At 45.3% G+C, this 14,493-nt stretch overlaps 1 protein-coding gene across 1 annotated transcript; it reads right to left on the bottom strand.

Moving 5' to 3' along the window:
- On the bottom strand, nucleotides 1-8,864 carry LOC137141875 (C->U-editing enzyme APOBEC-1-like). Its single transcript, XM_067530975.1, has 6 exons — nucleotides 8,734-8,864; nucleotides 7,578-7,669; nucleotides 3,737-3,764; nucleotides 3,010-3,431; nucleotides 1,865-1,986; nucleotides 1-514 (listed from the first exon to the last, which is right to left on the bottom strand). The coding sequence occupies exons 2-6, from the start codon at nucleotides 7,597-7,599 to the stop codon at nucleotides 404-406; spliced, it is 705 nt and encodes a 234-aa protein (XP_067387076.1). The 5' UTR covers nucleotides 7,600-7,669; nucleotides 8,734-8,864; the 3' UTR covers nucleotides 1-403.
- Nucleotides 8,865-14,493: the final 5,629 nt, after the last annotated feature.

Below are 14,493 nucleotides of genomic sequence, written 5' to 3'. Positions count from 1 at the left end.
TGTTCACAAATGACACAGAAAGTAAAATCCAGAAATCTACCAAAAGAAAAATAATTAAAAAAAATAGCTCTGGAGAATAAATCCTCTCTAGGGTCTCTACATATGTAAATTAATAATGAGTTAGTTACTTATAAACAGCTTATACAAAACAAATCATATAGCATTATGTTCAATTGGGGAACAGCATTGGTTGCAGAATAAGCAAGTTACTCTTGTGTTAATGGTGATGAAATAAACCCGTACACAGAGTCAAAGGTGTACAGTGACTGGGTCATGTTAACAACATTCAACATTTAAACATAATTCATTTTGCAAAAGGCTCCAAGCTGAAGCAACAGAAAGGAAATGGCTAAAAGTAACTAAATTGTGGCTTCCAGAGACCGTTTGGCTGTCCAGGCAGCTATCAGGTACTGGCTGATGTGAGTAATTTTTTCTGTTGATCATCTTCTACATATAGGCTGAAAATTGGAATCCAGTTTTTAACTTTGGAAATCTTTAAGCAAGAAGGACTGTTCTGGTAACAAAAATGGGAGCTGAAGTTAATTTCTTTTCTGGAGGTCGGCAGCTTATCATTTGCACTTTAGACTAACTCTGGGATTTAACGGTCATGGCAGGATCTCCCTGTAACTTCAACCACCTATAATATTATCTCTTCAAATCTCATTCAGAACCAGGGTGAGTTCAGAGGAGTTCCATGGCACGCTTACAGGTCACAGGGACTCAGCATTAGAACTGGTAGGGAGTATTCCAGCTAAAGAATTTTTCATCAGAAAACGCAAACTCACTGAAACCAAAATGTCCTGCAGAAATGTACCTGTTATGACAAAGCTTTTCTCAGGAAGGTTTCTCAAGGCTAGGATGGCATTTGAAGAGAGAAAAACAGTGGGAGCATGCCCACCCCAGAATAACCAATAGCCTGGTGGTTTGGGCATTCACCTGGAATATAGTGGGCTGAGCTCCAAATCCCTACTCTGTCTAATGCAGAACAGGGACTAGAACCTAAGTCTCCCACATGTATGGCCTAACCACCCTGCTTTTCTGCACTGGGTGTGCTTGCTCGCTCCCATCACCTGGTAGTGGTCACAAAAAAATTCGAAAGGCCTCAGGTTTGTTCCAGGGCAGAATGAAAAGAGATCTCGGAATTTCCCATGGAACAGAAATTCCAATCATTGACCAGCTCTGCTCATCAGGCCCTGACTGTGCATTACAGATCTACCGTTGACATTGATGATTTGGAAATTGGGGAGATTTCAGGGGAGTTCAATGAAACATTCAGTGGCTCCGTTACCGGGAGGGAATATAAAAACCCCATCCAGACACGGGCAAGGAAAGAGGTTAACCAGCTCTGGTTGGGGGACCACGGTTTTGCTAGTGTAGATGAGCCCTCAGAGAAGGATGTGCTGTGTAGAGTTGAAAGCTGGGTCTGCATGGAAGAGTCAGGAAGAAGGGGTCTCTAGGTCAAAGACAGGATCTGAGAGAAGAACGTGAGGGGGGCTCTCTCTCTGGAACTCACCTAGCTATGCCCTAGACCTTTGCTTTGTACTTTGGCTGAGGAAAACCCTGTTATGTTTGTCCCTTAAAAGGACAGGACACTTTTAACATTTATACTCTGTTTTGCAATAAAGCAAACCACAGAGGTGTTTAAACTCCGCAAAAGATATGAAGAACATTTTCCTGTCCTTTTAGTAACCCCATGAGCTCATTTGGGAATCACCGTGTGTTACAGCTCGGCTTCAGGAAAAACTCACAGAACCAAGGAGATTTCAAAGGAGGTCAAGGAAGTGTCCAGCTCAGACACCGGATTCTGCATGTGACTGAGGATCATTTCTGGATGCACTTTCCCACTCCCTAAAGTTCTACTGACCTGGAGGATGGACTGGAGTTCGAGAGAATACAGCATTATCCATGGAGTTAGGTGCGTAGGCCAATAATCATCTTCATCCTTGTCCTCATCATCAACAAATGTTCTCCAACAGTACCTATAAGCTGGGGAAATGGAACTATTCAGTTATGTGCTGAGGGAGACATCAGTGGACTCAGTCCAGTCAAAGATCAGTCAGGCTCAAGGGAGCAAGGCCTATGCATTGGACTTCTGCCATGTAGACAGGTCACCCGTAGGCAGGACCAGCTGATGGAAGCCAAGGATACTACAGCATTTGGAACTCATGTTTTCCTCACTTTCTCCAACTTTCTGTCCAGGAGAGGTCTCATTAAACTTGCCTTGCAATATTTCCCTCACTTATTCACCTGGGCCAGGTCATTTACGTTCTGAAGGGAGAGTAAAATATCATTTATCTCTTCATAATTAGCAGCAACACCACACAATCAGTGGGTGAGTCGATTTTACACGGATGCTGGATTAATAGGCAGCTGCAAAGACATGCCCCTACATTTAAATATAAAGATGTATTCTCAGGTGAAATTGACAATGTTGAAAGGTACCAGAAAAGTGCTTGGTGTTCTTTGTTTATTTTCTGAGTGGAACATTAGAGATGGCAACAGCCGCACCAGCTTCCCCCAAGCACACAGCTCTCCAGTGTGCGCTGCCTCCGCTCTGACTTCCCACCTCTGTCAATAAAAGGGCCTTTCACTCCTTCATGGCTCATTCATGCCGTGGCCCCTCTGCTGAGACAAGGGGATCAGTAAGTGCCAGCAGCAGGGATGGAGATTTCAGTGATCGTCACCTGCCCTGCTAGGAATTTGTCTGCAGCCACCAGCTCATTTCACAAAAGGCCACAAAATGGCTGTCAGATAGTAAATTTCAGTCACAGACCTAAAGAGGCAAATCTCTGCATCCCAAAGCACAATTGCCCTGAAGACTTGGGGACAGACTGGAACCACCGACCCACAAGTGAGGGGTTCTATAGCCCATATTACAAGTTAAGCTGAGCCGTCCCGGGCCACTCACCAGGGATGAACTGGAACCAGCGACTTAGAGACAAAATGCCCCCAGTTCCATCCCTAATCCCCTCTGAATCATCCAGATCCTGTAACCCCATGAGTCATTACCTGGGAGGTCCATGACTCGGATGGTAACTCCAAAGTTCGCCAGGTTCCACAGACCCTGACGATTGTATTTATTTCGGTGCCAGTAGAGTCGTGCTACATAAATGACTAGATTGACATTAGGCATTTCCTTCAGAAAATTCATGATTTTCTGGCAGCAGAGCCCACAGGGACTCCAGGACATGTAACAGGTGATGGAGCAGTGGACAGAAGGATCAGACCATAGCCTTCTAAGGACATCATTTAGGAAGTGCATTTCAGCATGTTCATTCCTGGTGGTACAGAACCATTTTTGCCTATTTCGCCATTTTCGCCATTTTCGCCTTCGGTTATTGCGCCACTTGATTTCATACATCAGGTAAGTCACACGTCGAAGGACGCTTGGGTCATAATTCTTTTTAAATGCCACCGCGGGGATCTTCCACCTAAAACATTAAAGGTGTTTCAAGGATTCACTGACAGCAACTTTATATTTAGTAGCTTGCCAGTCACAGCAAGTTAAAAACGAGAGAGATGCAGAAGAGGAACAGACAGATGGAAAGGGGGACTCACTGCAAGACAGAGGGAAACACAGCAAGGGTGATAGGGGAAAAGAGAGAGGGAGTCAGGGAAGAAGGAGAATTAAATCTGGTGTCACACTGATGAGAGGGGAGTGAGATCTGACTCTTCCCAGCTCCCACTTTGTCTGAAAATCTTGTGGAGTATGTAGATATGGTACTTTCGTGCTCACCTCTGTGTGATACCTCTGGATACATGATCTGTGGGAAAGAGAATAGAGTCACCTGGTGCACAAAGAGAAACATACGGGAAGACAGAAAAAGTCTGGTCTCCCAATGCATCCTCCCTGGGACAATGTGGCCTACAATTGTTCGATCTCAATGGTCAATTCCTATTTAATACTCTTGAGGAAAGCAACTCCCTGATAATGTGCAGTATCCTGAGGACAGTGGAGGTAGATAAGGGATCATCCTGGCCCACAGTATGGCCATTCATTTAACGATATGCAAGTGAAGGAGAATGCCCATTGCTTGCTATGGAATGGTGAAAAATCATCATTAATAATACATAATAATATAACATTAATAATAATATCTTGGACCTGGTCCAAAGTTCATTAAAACCAATGGGACTCAGGCTCTCAAATTGCCATTTGTAACAATAAAATCCCACCAATGCCCAAATAACTGTTCTTTCCAGTCTTCTTTTTTAAACCTTTTATTTGATTTCAAAATATAGATTCTACCAGTAATAAGTCTGAAAATAAAATGTATAATAGTGATTTACAATAGAGATTTCTCAGGAGATAGGCTCAGATTGTTTCTGTTTTAGAATAATATAACCAATAACCAATACAACCCCTTGTTGTTTGTCCTGAGAACTTCAGGGACAAAAAATGATCGACACACCATGGAAACACTGAGAGCAAACTGCACAGGACACTTTTAAAATTTTCCTTTCCTCCCAAGCACCAGCAGTTAGTGTTAACAAACAATCTATATCTTTAAAATTCCTTCATCAGTACGTTCTTGTCTAACATTTTCATGATTCTATCATTTTCAACTCAAACACACACCTCCTTCCAGGAAGGCAACCCTAATAAATGAGCATACCCCATGGCGACAGGCAAATCTGGTAACACCGGGGGTTCCCAATATACCTCTTCCCCCTATTCTAGACATAAGCTTATTGGTTACATCTTAATTCATGTAGGGATTGGGCCTTGACACTAGTTATTTTTGTTTCTATTAGCAGTTAGCTAGGGACCAATTTACAATAAGCTACTGTTTAGTTGTTTACGGCTAAAACTGGCTCTTAGCTGGTTTAAACTGGTTCTGCGGTCAGCCTACTTCTGTTTTTATCCCAAGGGTATTTCCAGGCCTTAAGGGTATTTCCAGCTCTCGAGGCCTGGCCTCAGAAGGCCTATTTTTGCTCATAAAGCCTGCTCTTGTTCTAGGGCCTAGTCTCGCCATGCTAAGCTGTTCTTGCGTTACAATAATCTGGCGTGCCTTACATATCTGAAGCAAGATGGGCACAATGGGATGTACTAATTAAAAGGAAAAATCCTTGCTTTAAGTTTGGTAAAACCAGTATGTATAGCTACTATCATTTGTAACCTAGACAGCATCAGCTCTGTTGTATTCTCTCACCTTTTGTCTTTGTAACAAATACCTGTTTAATACAGATGTAAGAAAACCATTTTACTGTCAGTGGTTTTGTCTGTCTGTAATGACAGGTTAGTAACAAAACACACTGTGTTTATAAACACACGCAGTGAGAGAAACAAACCAGAGGTATCTATCATATACACATAGATCCATAGCAGCCATATAGATGCACATACATATATATACCCCTATATTCATATAGGCATGAGCCCACGTAAATGCATACATATAATGTACAAACATAGAAATACAAATGCACAGATATATGTAAATACTTGCAAACATGTACACAAACCTATGCACTACTGCTGCATCTTTATGTCCATTCCAGCCATGGCTTTCTCTCACTATAGCCTCCAAGACTATCTTTTTTTTTTTTTTAATCTGTGCACTTTTCAGTTTCTATTCCTGAGAACAGAAACCTAAGAGATTAGAGAAACCAGCTATACCCAGCCAGTGACTGGTACACCTCAGTATACCTCAGCTTTGTGAGGTTAGACTCTCAGTGATATGGGGGGATAGACCACAGTACTGATCCAAAATTGTTCTTAATAACATTATTATAATGTGTTCTTGTCATGTTAGGTTGGGACAAACTTACCTGCACCTTTGCTAAATTTGAAGAACTACTTGTAAGTACTTTTATATATACGAGGCTTGGAGAATAATGGCTTCTCTATTGATATTTTAGTTGCTTGTTTTATTAATGAAGTATCAGGCTCATTAAAGGAATTCCTAGGAAATTTCTGCTTTCTTCCAGTAAGACACAGGCATGAAAAGCTGGAAGGGGATGCCCGCCCCCTTGTTAAGGAATGTGAAGATATTCTTTTTCTAGGCTGAACCAGGAGCCTTTTCTTTTAACCCTTCTCTCTTTGTAGAGCAAAAAGTCAGTTTTAAGCTAACACAAGTAATTCCAGCAGTGCTCTTATCAAAAACTGATTCCATGTTTAAACTCTCTGAAGTCTTCATGTAGTTAAGAAGCCATGTGACTAAAGCAGTGTAAGTCACATCTCTAAAAGGGCATCAAGAGAGACAGTTGTGAAGACGTGGCCCCTCCATTTCTTGTTACTCTAGACTATAACATTTAGTAATTTTGGAAATAAATGTACTTGTTGCTCACCAACTTAAAACAGCCCTTTCACCTCGCAGTGACAAAGTGCAGTTACCACGGGCACCCATTGGTGTGGCAGGAATGGAAGGGAGATGGGTAATATTCAGTTCAGGGAAGACATATATCCTTTGAAACAATATTGGCATTGCTTGCTACCTGATAAGGCGGCTGGGGCCCAGAACTGTCCTTGAAATCCTCCCCCACCCCTCCCATAACAGACAGATAGGAGGCACCCTGCAGGGAGCACTTTTCAGCTGGCCTGTAGACAACTGAACAGAGACTCTATCATCTATAATTGGGGCAGGGATCCTCCGGCAGTCTCTAGGGAGATTTCCTTTAATGACAGAAGAATACTCATGGGTAGGAGAAGAGAAAGAATTGCACTTGAAATCATTTTCAACTCAAATCTGAGAGCGCACACAAGGGCATGCAGGGATATTCAAAACATGTTCTGACATGCAAAAACACACACTCAGCTAGGGCCTGATCCAAAGCCCATTGAAATCAGTGAAAAGATTCCCTCGACTTCAATGAACTTTGGATCAGGCCCATAAAGAACACCCGCACATACTGCTGGGTGTTGTGCACCGGTATTTAGTTACACTGAGTTTTCTAATATAGATAAGCCCATAGAGACAGACACAAAGATATAGACACACGCACAGAACTCTGAGGGAAGATGGGTGCAATGGGATGTACTCATTTAAAATAATCATTGCTATAGCTTTGATAAAGCCAGTACATGTACTTCCTGTAATTTATAAAGCTGCCTCAGCTCCGCCGTGTTCTCTCACTTTTGTAAGAAGCACACTTCCGGTATTTAAGAAAGAAAATCATTTTAATGTCAGTGACTTTATATTTGTTAACAAGTTAGTAACTAAAAAATACTGTATGGATATAAATCAAATCACAGAGATAAACAGACTGGAGATATCTACCATATATTATATGCCTAGATTCACATCAGCCATACAGAAGAATTCCAGAGGGGTGGCCGTGTTAGTCTGTATACAGCAAACACAACGAGAGTTCTGTAGCACTTGAAAGACTGACACATTTAATTTCAGCAGGCATAAGCTGAAGCCCATTTCCTCAGACGCTGAAGCCCATGAAAGCTTATGCCTGCAGAAATTAAATGTGTTAGTCTTTCAAGTGCTACAACAGCCAGACAGACGCACATACGTGTATCTGCCCATACATTCATAGAAGCTTTTTTAAGACATACAAATGCACACTTATGCTGTACGGAGACAGACACACAAGCATAGATGTGCACACACATACAGCATCTTTACCTCTGTCCCAGCCAGTGGCCATGGCTTTCACCACAGCTTTCCAGACTGTGTCTTGTTTTGGGGGGGGGTGTTTGTCCTTTCAGCGTCTATCCCTGATAACAGAAACGTTAGCGATTAGAGAATCGAATCCAGCCTGCTGACGAACACGTGCAGTTTAATTTCAGGGAGCATCACGCCCCACCTCCATCCCTTCCATGCCCTTTGGCTGCCTTCACCAAGCACCAGTGCCTGCCAGGACTCTGTGGATGTGCCTGGGCTTGCCCTCCTCCACTACCGGGACCCTGCAGCACTTCAAATCTACTCTCTGCCCTGCCATTGGCCACCAGGCCCAGATGACCCCGCCCCACCTGCACTCCCATTGGCAGAAGCAGAGCTGTGTGCCCAGGCTTCTGATGATGTTGACAGTAAAGGAGATGCTGAGCATCCCACTGGTGATGTTGGATAGATGGCAATCATCTATCCACCCCTCTTGCTGTAGTCCTTTCACTTGTAAAGGAAACTATACTTGGTGGTGCCTCTCCCTGGCTGGACCCTGTACACACCCAGTGGCATGCCTTGGGAGTCTCCAGGAATAAACCGGAGCTAATCTGTGCATTGGGTCTAACTCAAAAATACCAATTCTAAACAACATACTCCCAATAGACACTTAGATGAACCTTAACACACCTTTACTTAGCGGTTTAAGAAAACATGCGCTAACGGACGGAGAGAAAACGTCACAGCTAATTTAAATCAGCAGGGGGCCGTTCCATAAATCAAAAAACAAAGGCAGCTGACAGCAGTCAATGAAACTTATCGAACTCGCATTTACACTGCCACCGTGTACCCCGCTCCTGAGGGTGCACTCCTCTGGATTGCAGAGCTCTAAACGCTTGCTTGTGTGGGTGCGCATGAAGATCTCCAAGCTGAGCACCACTAAATCTGACCAGCCAAGGCAGAACAATTCCAAGTCAGCATCGTTCCAAGTTGCACAATCCCCCTGAAGACTGGAGTTGTTTTAAGCAGATGTCAGCAACCTTGGTTTCTGGTTAGATGACAATACTGCTCCGCCTCTTCTCAGACAACACCTTAAAGTCTCTCTGCTATTTTCCATCCCTTGCAAGCACTTCCCCTAACAAGGATGGGGGTTACTCACACTGCCCTAACTGCAGCCCACCTCAGTCAGCTCTGGGCACAGCAATAGTCTCTGCCCAGGCTCCAGTGAAGCCACCAACAGACTCGGACGCTTCCTGCTGGATCACAGCCCCAGCAAGCTCTCAGCAGCAGCACTCCATCAAGCAATCTCAGCTCCTCTCCAAAACAGAGTCCACACATACTCTCCCTGCACACTCCCTGGACTCTGGAAGTGGAAGTCTCTCTCTCTCTCTCTCTCTCTCTCTCTCTCTCTCTTCCCTAAGGCACCATGGGAGCTGTAGTCTCCAAGGCTGGAGTGCAGCGGTCAGGATCTTCCCAAGTGGAACATTCCCAATTAAGTTCAGAGGCCCCTTTAGTAAAGGTGCCTACCCTGGGAACCCAGCCATGTGGGCACATCAATCTCTCACTGACGCAAGGGGAGAGAGGCTGATGTGCATGTGTCAGAGGGGGAATGGTCCTGCTATTGTGGGGAACTTTCCTGGCCTGTACACTACCCCGGTGGAATTGGCTAGTGAAAGGATCTGCGTTCTCGCTCCCTCTCCCTTTACCCAGAGGCCTGTTACCAAGAAGAATTTCGGGAAGACAATTTCTCAATTAGTCGGTGGTTAGGATTAGAAGCAGAGTCTGCATTTCCATTGCTTGGCAGCCATAGTCCAGAAAGTTAGGAGTATTTCCAGCTGTTACATTCCTGAACCGCTAAAATAATTAATTTACTGGCATATTTAAAGTTTGTTGGTTTGGTTTGGTTTGTTTTCAGTTGCTTTGTCTTTTTCAGTGATGGAGGTTTCTGTAATAACTATAACTTTTAAAACAAAGAGAGAGCAGAAAGGGGGAGAGGCGGTGGGGAAGGACAGGAAAGAGCAACCTAGGAAGGAAGGGAGACCTGAGCCAAGAGAGGTTAATTAACTCTATCCAGTTATCTTAAGGTACAGGCAACAGCAGTGAGTTTAGCGAACTGAGAGAGAATACAAAGGAAAACTTAACTAGTACATAAAAATATTTCAGAAAGAAGGTTCTATTATTAGCTCTGAGTGAGAAGTGGGGCTCTGTGGGTGAAAGCAGTCAGGAAACTGTACTCCTGGTTTTTATCCTGGCTCTGAGAGGAGCTGAGGGTCGTTACCTGCTCTTGTAAATCCTGATTTTGTTCCCCCAGCGTCCGTTGCTTTTGTCTGCATGCCAAATGGATTGCAGGATTGCCCTTCTCTGCTGCAGCCAACTGTTTCTGGGCAACTCCATGCATTAATGCATCAATTTTAGGTATTAACCTGCTCACTCAGTTTTCCATTTTGAAATTCTTTTTTATCCACTCCCCTGTGATCAAGTCACAGCTCCTGTCTCCTAATGTGCTCAGTGAACTGTTCCATTTTTAATCTTCATCGTATTGTTTGCTACTTCTCCCTCCTGTGCACTTACTACTTCTGTTCTGACAGGCACCAGTCTAGGTCTCAGTACTTTCATCAAAATCTGGTGCTGAAGTGGGGCTGGATCTGTTGACCACTTCTTTGAAATGCTCTACCCATCTGTTTTTCTGGTCTACCTCTGTTGTAAACATTTTCCATCTTTGCTTTTCATTGGTCCATTTCCTGTTTTGAAATTTCCACAAATTTTGCTTGGTAAATAGTTCTGTGATTTTCTGTTTTAGCAGCAGCCTCAACTTCAACTGTTAGGTCATCAATACACCTCTGATTCTCTTTCCTTCTGTTGCTTTTCACTGCTTGGTCTACTTTCTCATTCTCATTCTTCGCTATTCTTATATGAACAGTGGTTCAACATGGACACAGGTGTGAAATAGGGCTGCATCTTATCTCCGCTATGGTTTGGCATTGCCATAAACTTGATAATGAAGATATGTATTAGCAACACAAACATTGGTATAGCATGAGTAGATGGCAAATGCCTAAAAGACTTACACTGTGCTGATGATATTGCACTACTGTGTGACACCCCAAAAAAGTTACAGCCAAAGACAGACAACCTTGCAAAAATAGCAGGTGAAGCAGGTGTCAGCATTATTTATGCTAAAACAAACATGCTTGATGCCCAGACATCAAGCAGTAACATCACATGAGAAAGCAAAAATAAGATAGTAGAACAGTTCACCGACCTGGGCAGCTGGAGATCTCAAGAAGGCAGTGACATCAAGGACAGGAAAGGCATCCACCACTTTTGTTAAACTCAGCATCACATGGAAACCAAAGACATACAACAAAATAGAGGATTTTTAATTCAAACGTAATCTCAGTGCTAACATACAGCTGCAAGAGCTGGGGATCTACCAAAATGTTACACAGAAAACTAGACGCTTTCAAAAACAAGCGACTATGAACGATTTGGGGCATTGGTTGGAAAGAATCTCAGAGTCCCCGAACAGCAGCTTGTTTCCATTAGAGTAAGAAGGGATTGTTGGATGTATATGGGGTATGTATGCCAGATGCCAACGTACAGATTCCCCCATAAAGCTGTCAAGTGGAAACCAACTAGTGTGAGGAAATGAGAGCACCCAAGAGAAACTGTAAGAAGAACCTTAGCAGGGAGGGCAGAAAAGTCGATCTCAACAGTTTAGAGCAGCTGGAAGCAGCAGCAAATGATGGAAAGGGATGGAAGAGACTAATTTCCACCCTCTATGTCAATATCGGCAGGGAAAGGATGCAATGTGATGTAAAGAACATTATAATATCGTCAGTCAGGAGTTTTTTCTTGGTAAATGGGAGACTCCCTAGTGACATGCCAGGAGACATTGACAGTGTGGAAGCCATTTGTACCCAGCCAGTGATCGGTGACTCAGCTCTGTGAGGTTAGGCTCGGAGTCATGTTTGGGACTGATCCAAAATTGTTCTTAATAAAATTATTATAATGTGTTCTTACAGTGTTAGGTTGGGACAAACTTGCCTGCACCATTTCTAAATTTGAAGAGCTATTTATAAATACTTTTATATACATGGGGCTTGAAGAATAATGGCTTCTGTATTGATTTTTTTAGTTGCTTGTTTTATTAAATGAAGTGTTCAGGCTAATTAAAGACATTCCTCACCATCTAGGTAGTGATTACGGTATCCCGCTCTCCTGACCAGAAGACACTCCTTGCTCGCCCACCCTGCCTGAGGGCCCAGCCTGCGACTTATCCGGATGCTAACATTCCCCTTTTTGGCGGTGCAGTGGCCTTCCTCAGAGCCTGGGCCCGAGGAAGGGCCGCAACGACAAGGCCGGGCAGGAGCCCGTCCTACACAAGGGTTCAGTGTGTCCCTGTACCATCTCCTAGAAATATGTTTATGCTGTTTCTTGAGAATTCTGGCGGTTCCGGTACCCTCCTCTCAGGTCAGGAATGTGCTTATTTGGTGTTAGTTAATACCTGGGGCATTGCTGTTCTGCCAAGGCTGGGCCTACTCTGGTTCACAGCCTTTGGTTCATACGGTTGGTTAGTCCTAGGGCTCCAGCAAGGTCTACACCCTCTATCATGGGCCTAGAAGGGCTCCTCTCTGTGTGTTCCGACTCCACTGTGTCCCAGCCCAGAGCCCTAGTAGTGGCAGAGGCGTTGCCACTGAGTTGGCGGGGCTCCTGCCGCAACACGCCGACGGGGGCTTGCCCCTGTCTCAGCCACGGCTATGGCTGTCCCTGGGCCACTTCCTCCCCATATCCCCAGGTACCTGTATCTGCCGGATCCTCAGGGTCACTGGGGTACACAGCCCGGGGTAGACCAGCCAGTCCCTCCTCGTCCACGGGAGGCAAGGCAGGGAGCTCCTCTGCAGCTCCAAGGGGCAGCTCCTCCAGGTCCCAGGGCTTGGGGGATGGCTCGGCTTCAGGCAGCTCCTCCAGGTCCTGTCCCGTCTCTGGGGGCTCAGCGTCAGGCAGATTTTCCAGGTCGGGTCCAGCCTCAGGGGGGATCTCCCAGCCCTCAGGCTCAGGGGACTCGGTCCAGTCACTGGGGCCCAGGGGCCTGGCTCAGTCCTTGGGGCCGGTAGGCCTAGGCCAGTCTACGAGGCCCGGAGGCCCTATCCAACACTTAGGGCCTGGTCGCTTGGGCTGTTCCTGGGTCCTGTGCTTTGAGAGGCGCTCGCTTGGGGCTGCAGCTGGTGGGGCAGGACGGCACGTCTGCCTCCGGCAGCAGCCTGTGCCTCACTGAGCTGTGGGGCCTGCTCTTTATACTCCCAGCCCCAGCAGAGGCTCCGTCCCTCTGTTGCTGGACTGGTCGGCCGGCAGGGCCTATCACTAGATGGCTCCCCGGTTGCTGGGCAGACTGGGCTGCCGGCCCTTTCAGTGTCTTCTCTGGGCGTTGTGGCCCTCCCTCGGGCCCAGGCTCTGAGGAAGGCCACTGCACCTTCCTACACCTCGTAAGATAAGAAGGAAATGACAGGATAATGGGTGAGGATGTTTTGTTCGAACTAGCAGGTGCAAGGTACAGGATAACAATGAAAAGCACAGAGAACGGCATATTGAATTTGTTTGTATCAATGTATAAAAGGAGAAGTCATAGGAAGGGCATATTTGTGCTCACCGGGAATACTGCATCCTAGTGTGCTGACGGAGCAGATGCCATTGTCACACGCATACACGCGTTAACACACCTGCAATCATTGAGCCATGGCACCAGCACCGCGTTTCGTTGACAATAACCCTGGCCGAGTGCCTTCGCCACTGAACCGCACCTGTGGTCTTTGTTTATGAACAACATGGATGTCTGCTGAATTGACAAGCTGCACGCTCTGCTAGTGCAGCTGAAATCAGAGCTCCAGAAACAGCAGCACCCAGCAGCCTTAACAGCGCTTTCTGGCACTAATGATACAGGGCACTTGTGTAGAGATAACCCTGCACTTGTCAGCTGGCCTAGGCAATTAATCAGAGACTCTGTGATCTATAACTGGGGCAGGGATCCGCCAGCAGCCTCTATGGAGGTTTCTTATTATGATATTCATATTATGGGTGGGAGAAGAGAGAGAATTTCACTTGAAACCTGTGGTTTGTTTTTTCAGCCCCAGCCTTGTTTCCCTTGACACTTGTCTCTGTGGATCATGGAGGATGACAACGGGTGTAGGAGCAGTAGCCAGGAGAAAAGCCCAGTTCCTGGTCCCTGACGTCAGCACAGTCACTGGTCGCTGATTCCATCTTTGGCTGCCAAAGAGAAATATCTCAGAATCATCCTCAGAGAAACAACTTTCCCAACGCCCCATCCCCCTCGGTTTGAAGTGAGCTGTTTCCTTAGCTGATCTATAATGCTATAATGCTGCCTGGGGCCGTTGAGTTCATGGTGCTGTTGAACATTTCATGGATCTCCTCTAAATTATCTCCTTGTTCTGAGTGATTCGGTTCCATGGCTGAGCTAGAACGAACAGGCAGTGTACACCGGAGTTACACTTGAATAGCAAGATTAACTGATGAAACGGTGTCTCTAACAGCTACTGTACTATACCATAACTCTCACCTGCAGTCTCCATGTTGTTAGCTAAATATAACTGGGAGATTCTGGGTACATTATTGATCAATCAATGCCTCTGTGGGGGAGGACAGCATGTCACCAGCTCTCCTTCCCTTCTTTCTGTCAGAGGCTGGGACTTAGGCAGTAGGATTGCCAGCAGTCCCTTATTTTTTCATTTCTGTACAGCAAGATCAAGAGCTGCCGAGTGCTGCAAAAAGCAGCAAGAAATACCCCTGGCAAATGTAGGTGAGCACCGCTGCTTATTATTCATTATAATAATAGTGATAATAATAATATCAGGTGGAGGTGTGGGGCGGGGAGCGAAGAAAACAGTCCCTTGGTTTTGAAATACAACGTTGGTAACCCTAGTGG

The sequence above is a fragment of the Emydura macquarii genome, unplaced genomic scaffold, assembly GCF_026122565.2.
Source record: "Emydura macquarii macquarii isolate MOO-44397 ecotype Brisbane River unplaced genomic scaffold, CSIRO-AGI_Emac_v2 contig_3122, whole genome shotgun sequence".
NCBI classification, from domain to species: domain Eukaryota; kingdom Metazoa; phylum Chordata; order Testudines; family Chelidae; genus Emydura; species Emydura macquarii.
This window is presented reverse-complemented; position numbering and strand designations above follow the sequence as displayed.

Excerpts from the sequence above, each read along its gene's own strand:
- LOC137141875 (XM_067530975.1), bottom strand. The coding sequence starts at position 7,599 with ATGGCCACTGGCTGGGACAGAG. Across the intron at positions 1,987-3,009 it reads CCGAGTCATGGACCTCCCAG|CTTATAGGTACTGTTGGAGA; the intron begins GTAATGACTCAT and ends CCATTTCCCCAG. Across the intron at positions 515-1,864 it reads AACTCCAGTCCATCCTCCAG|AACAGTCCTTCTTGCTTAAA; the intron begins GTCAGTAGAACT and ends TTTTGTTACCAG.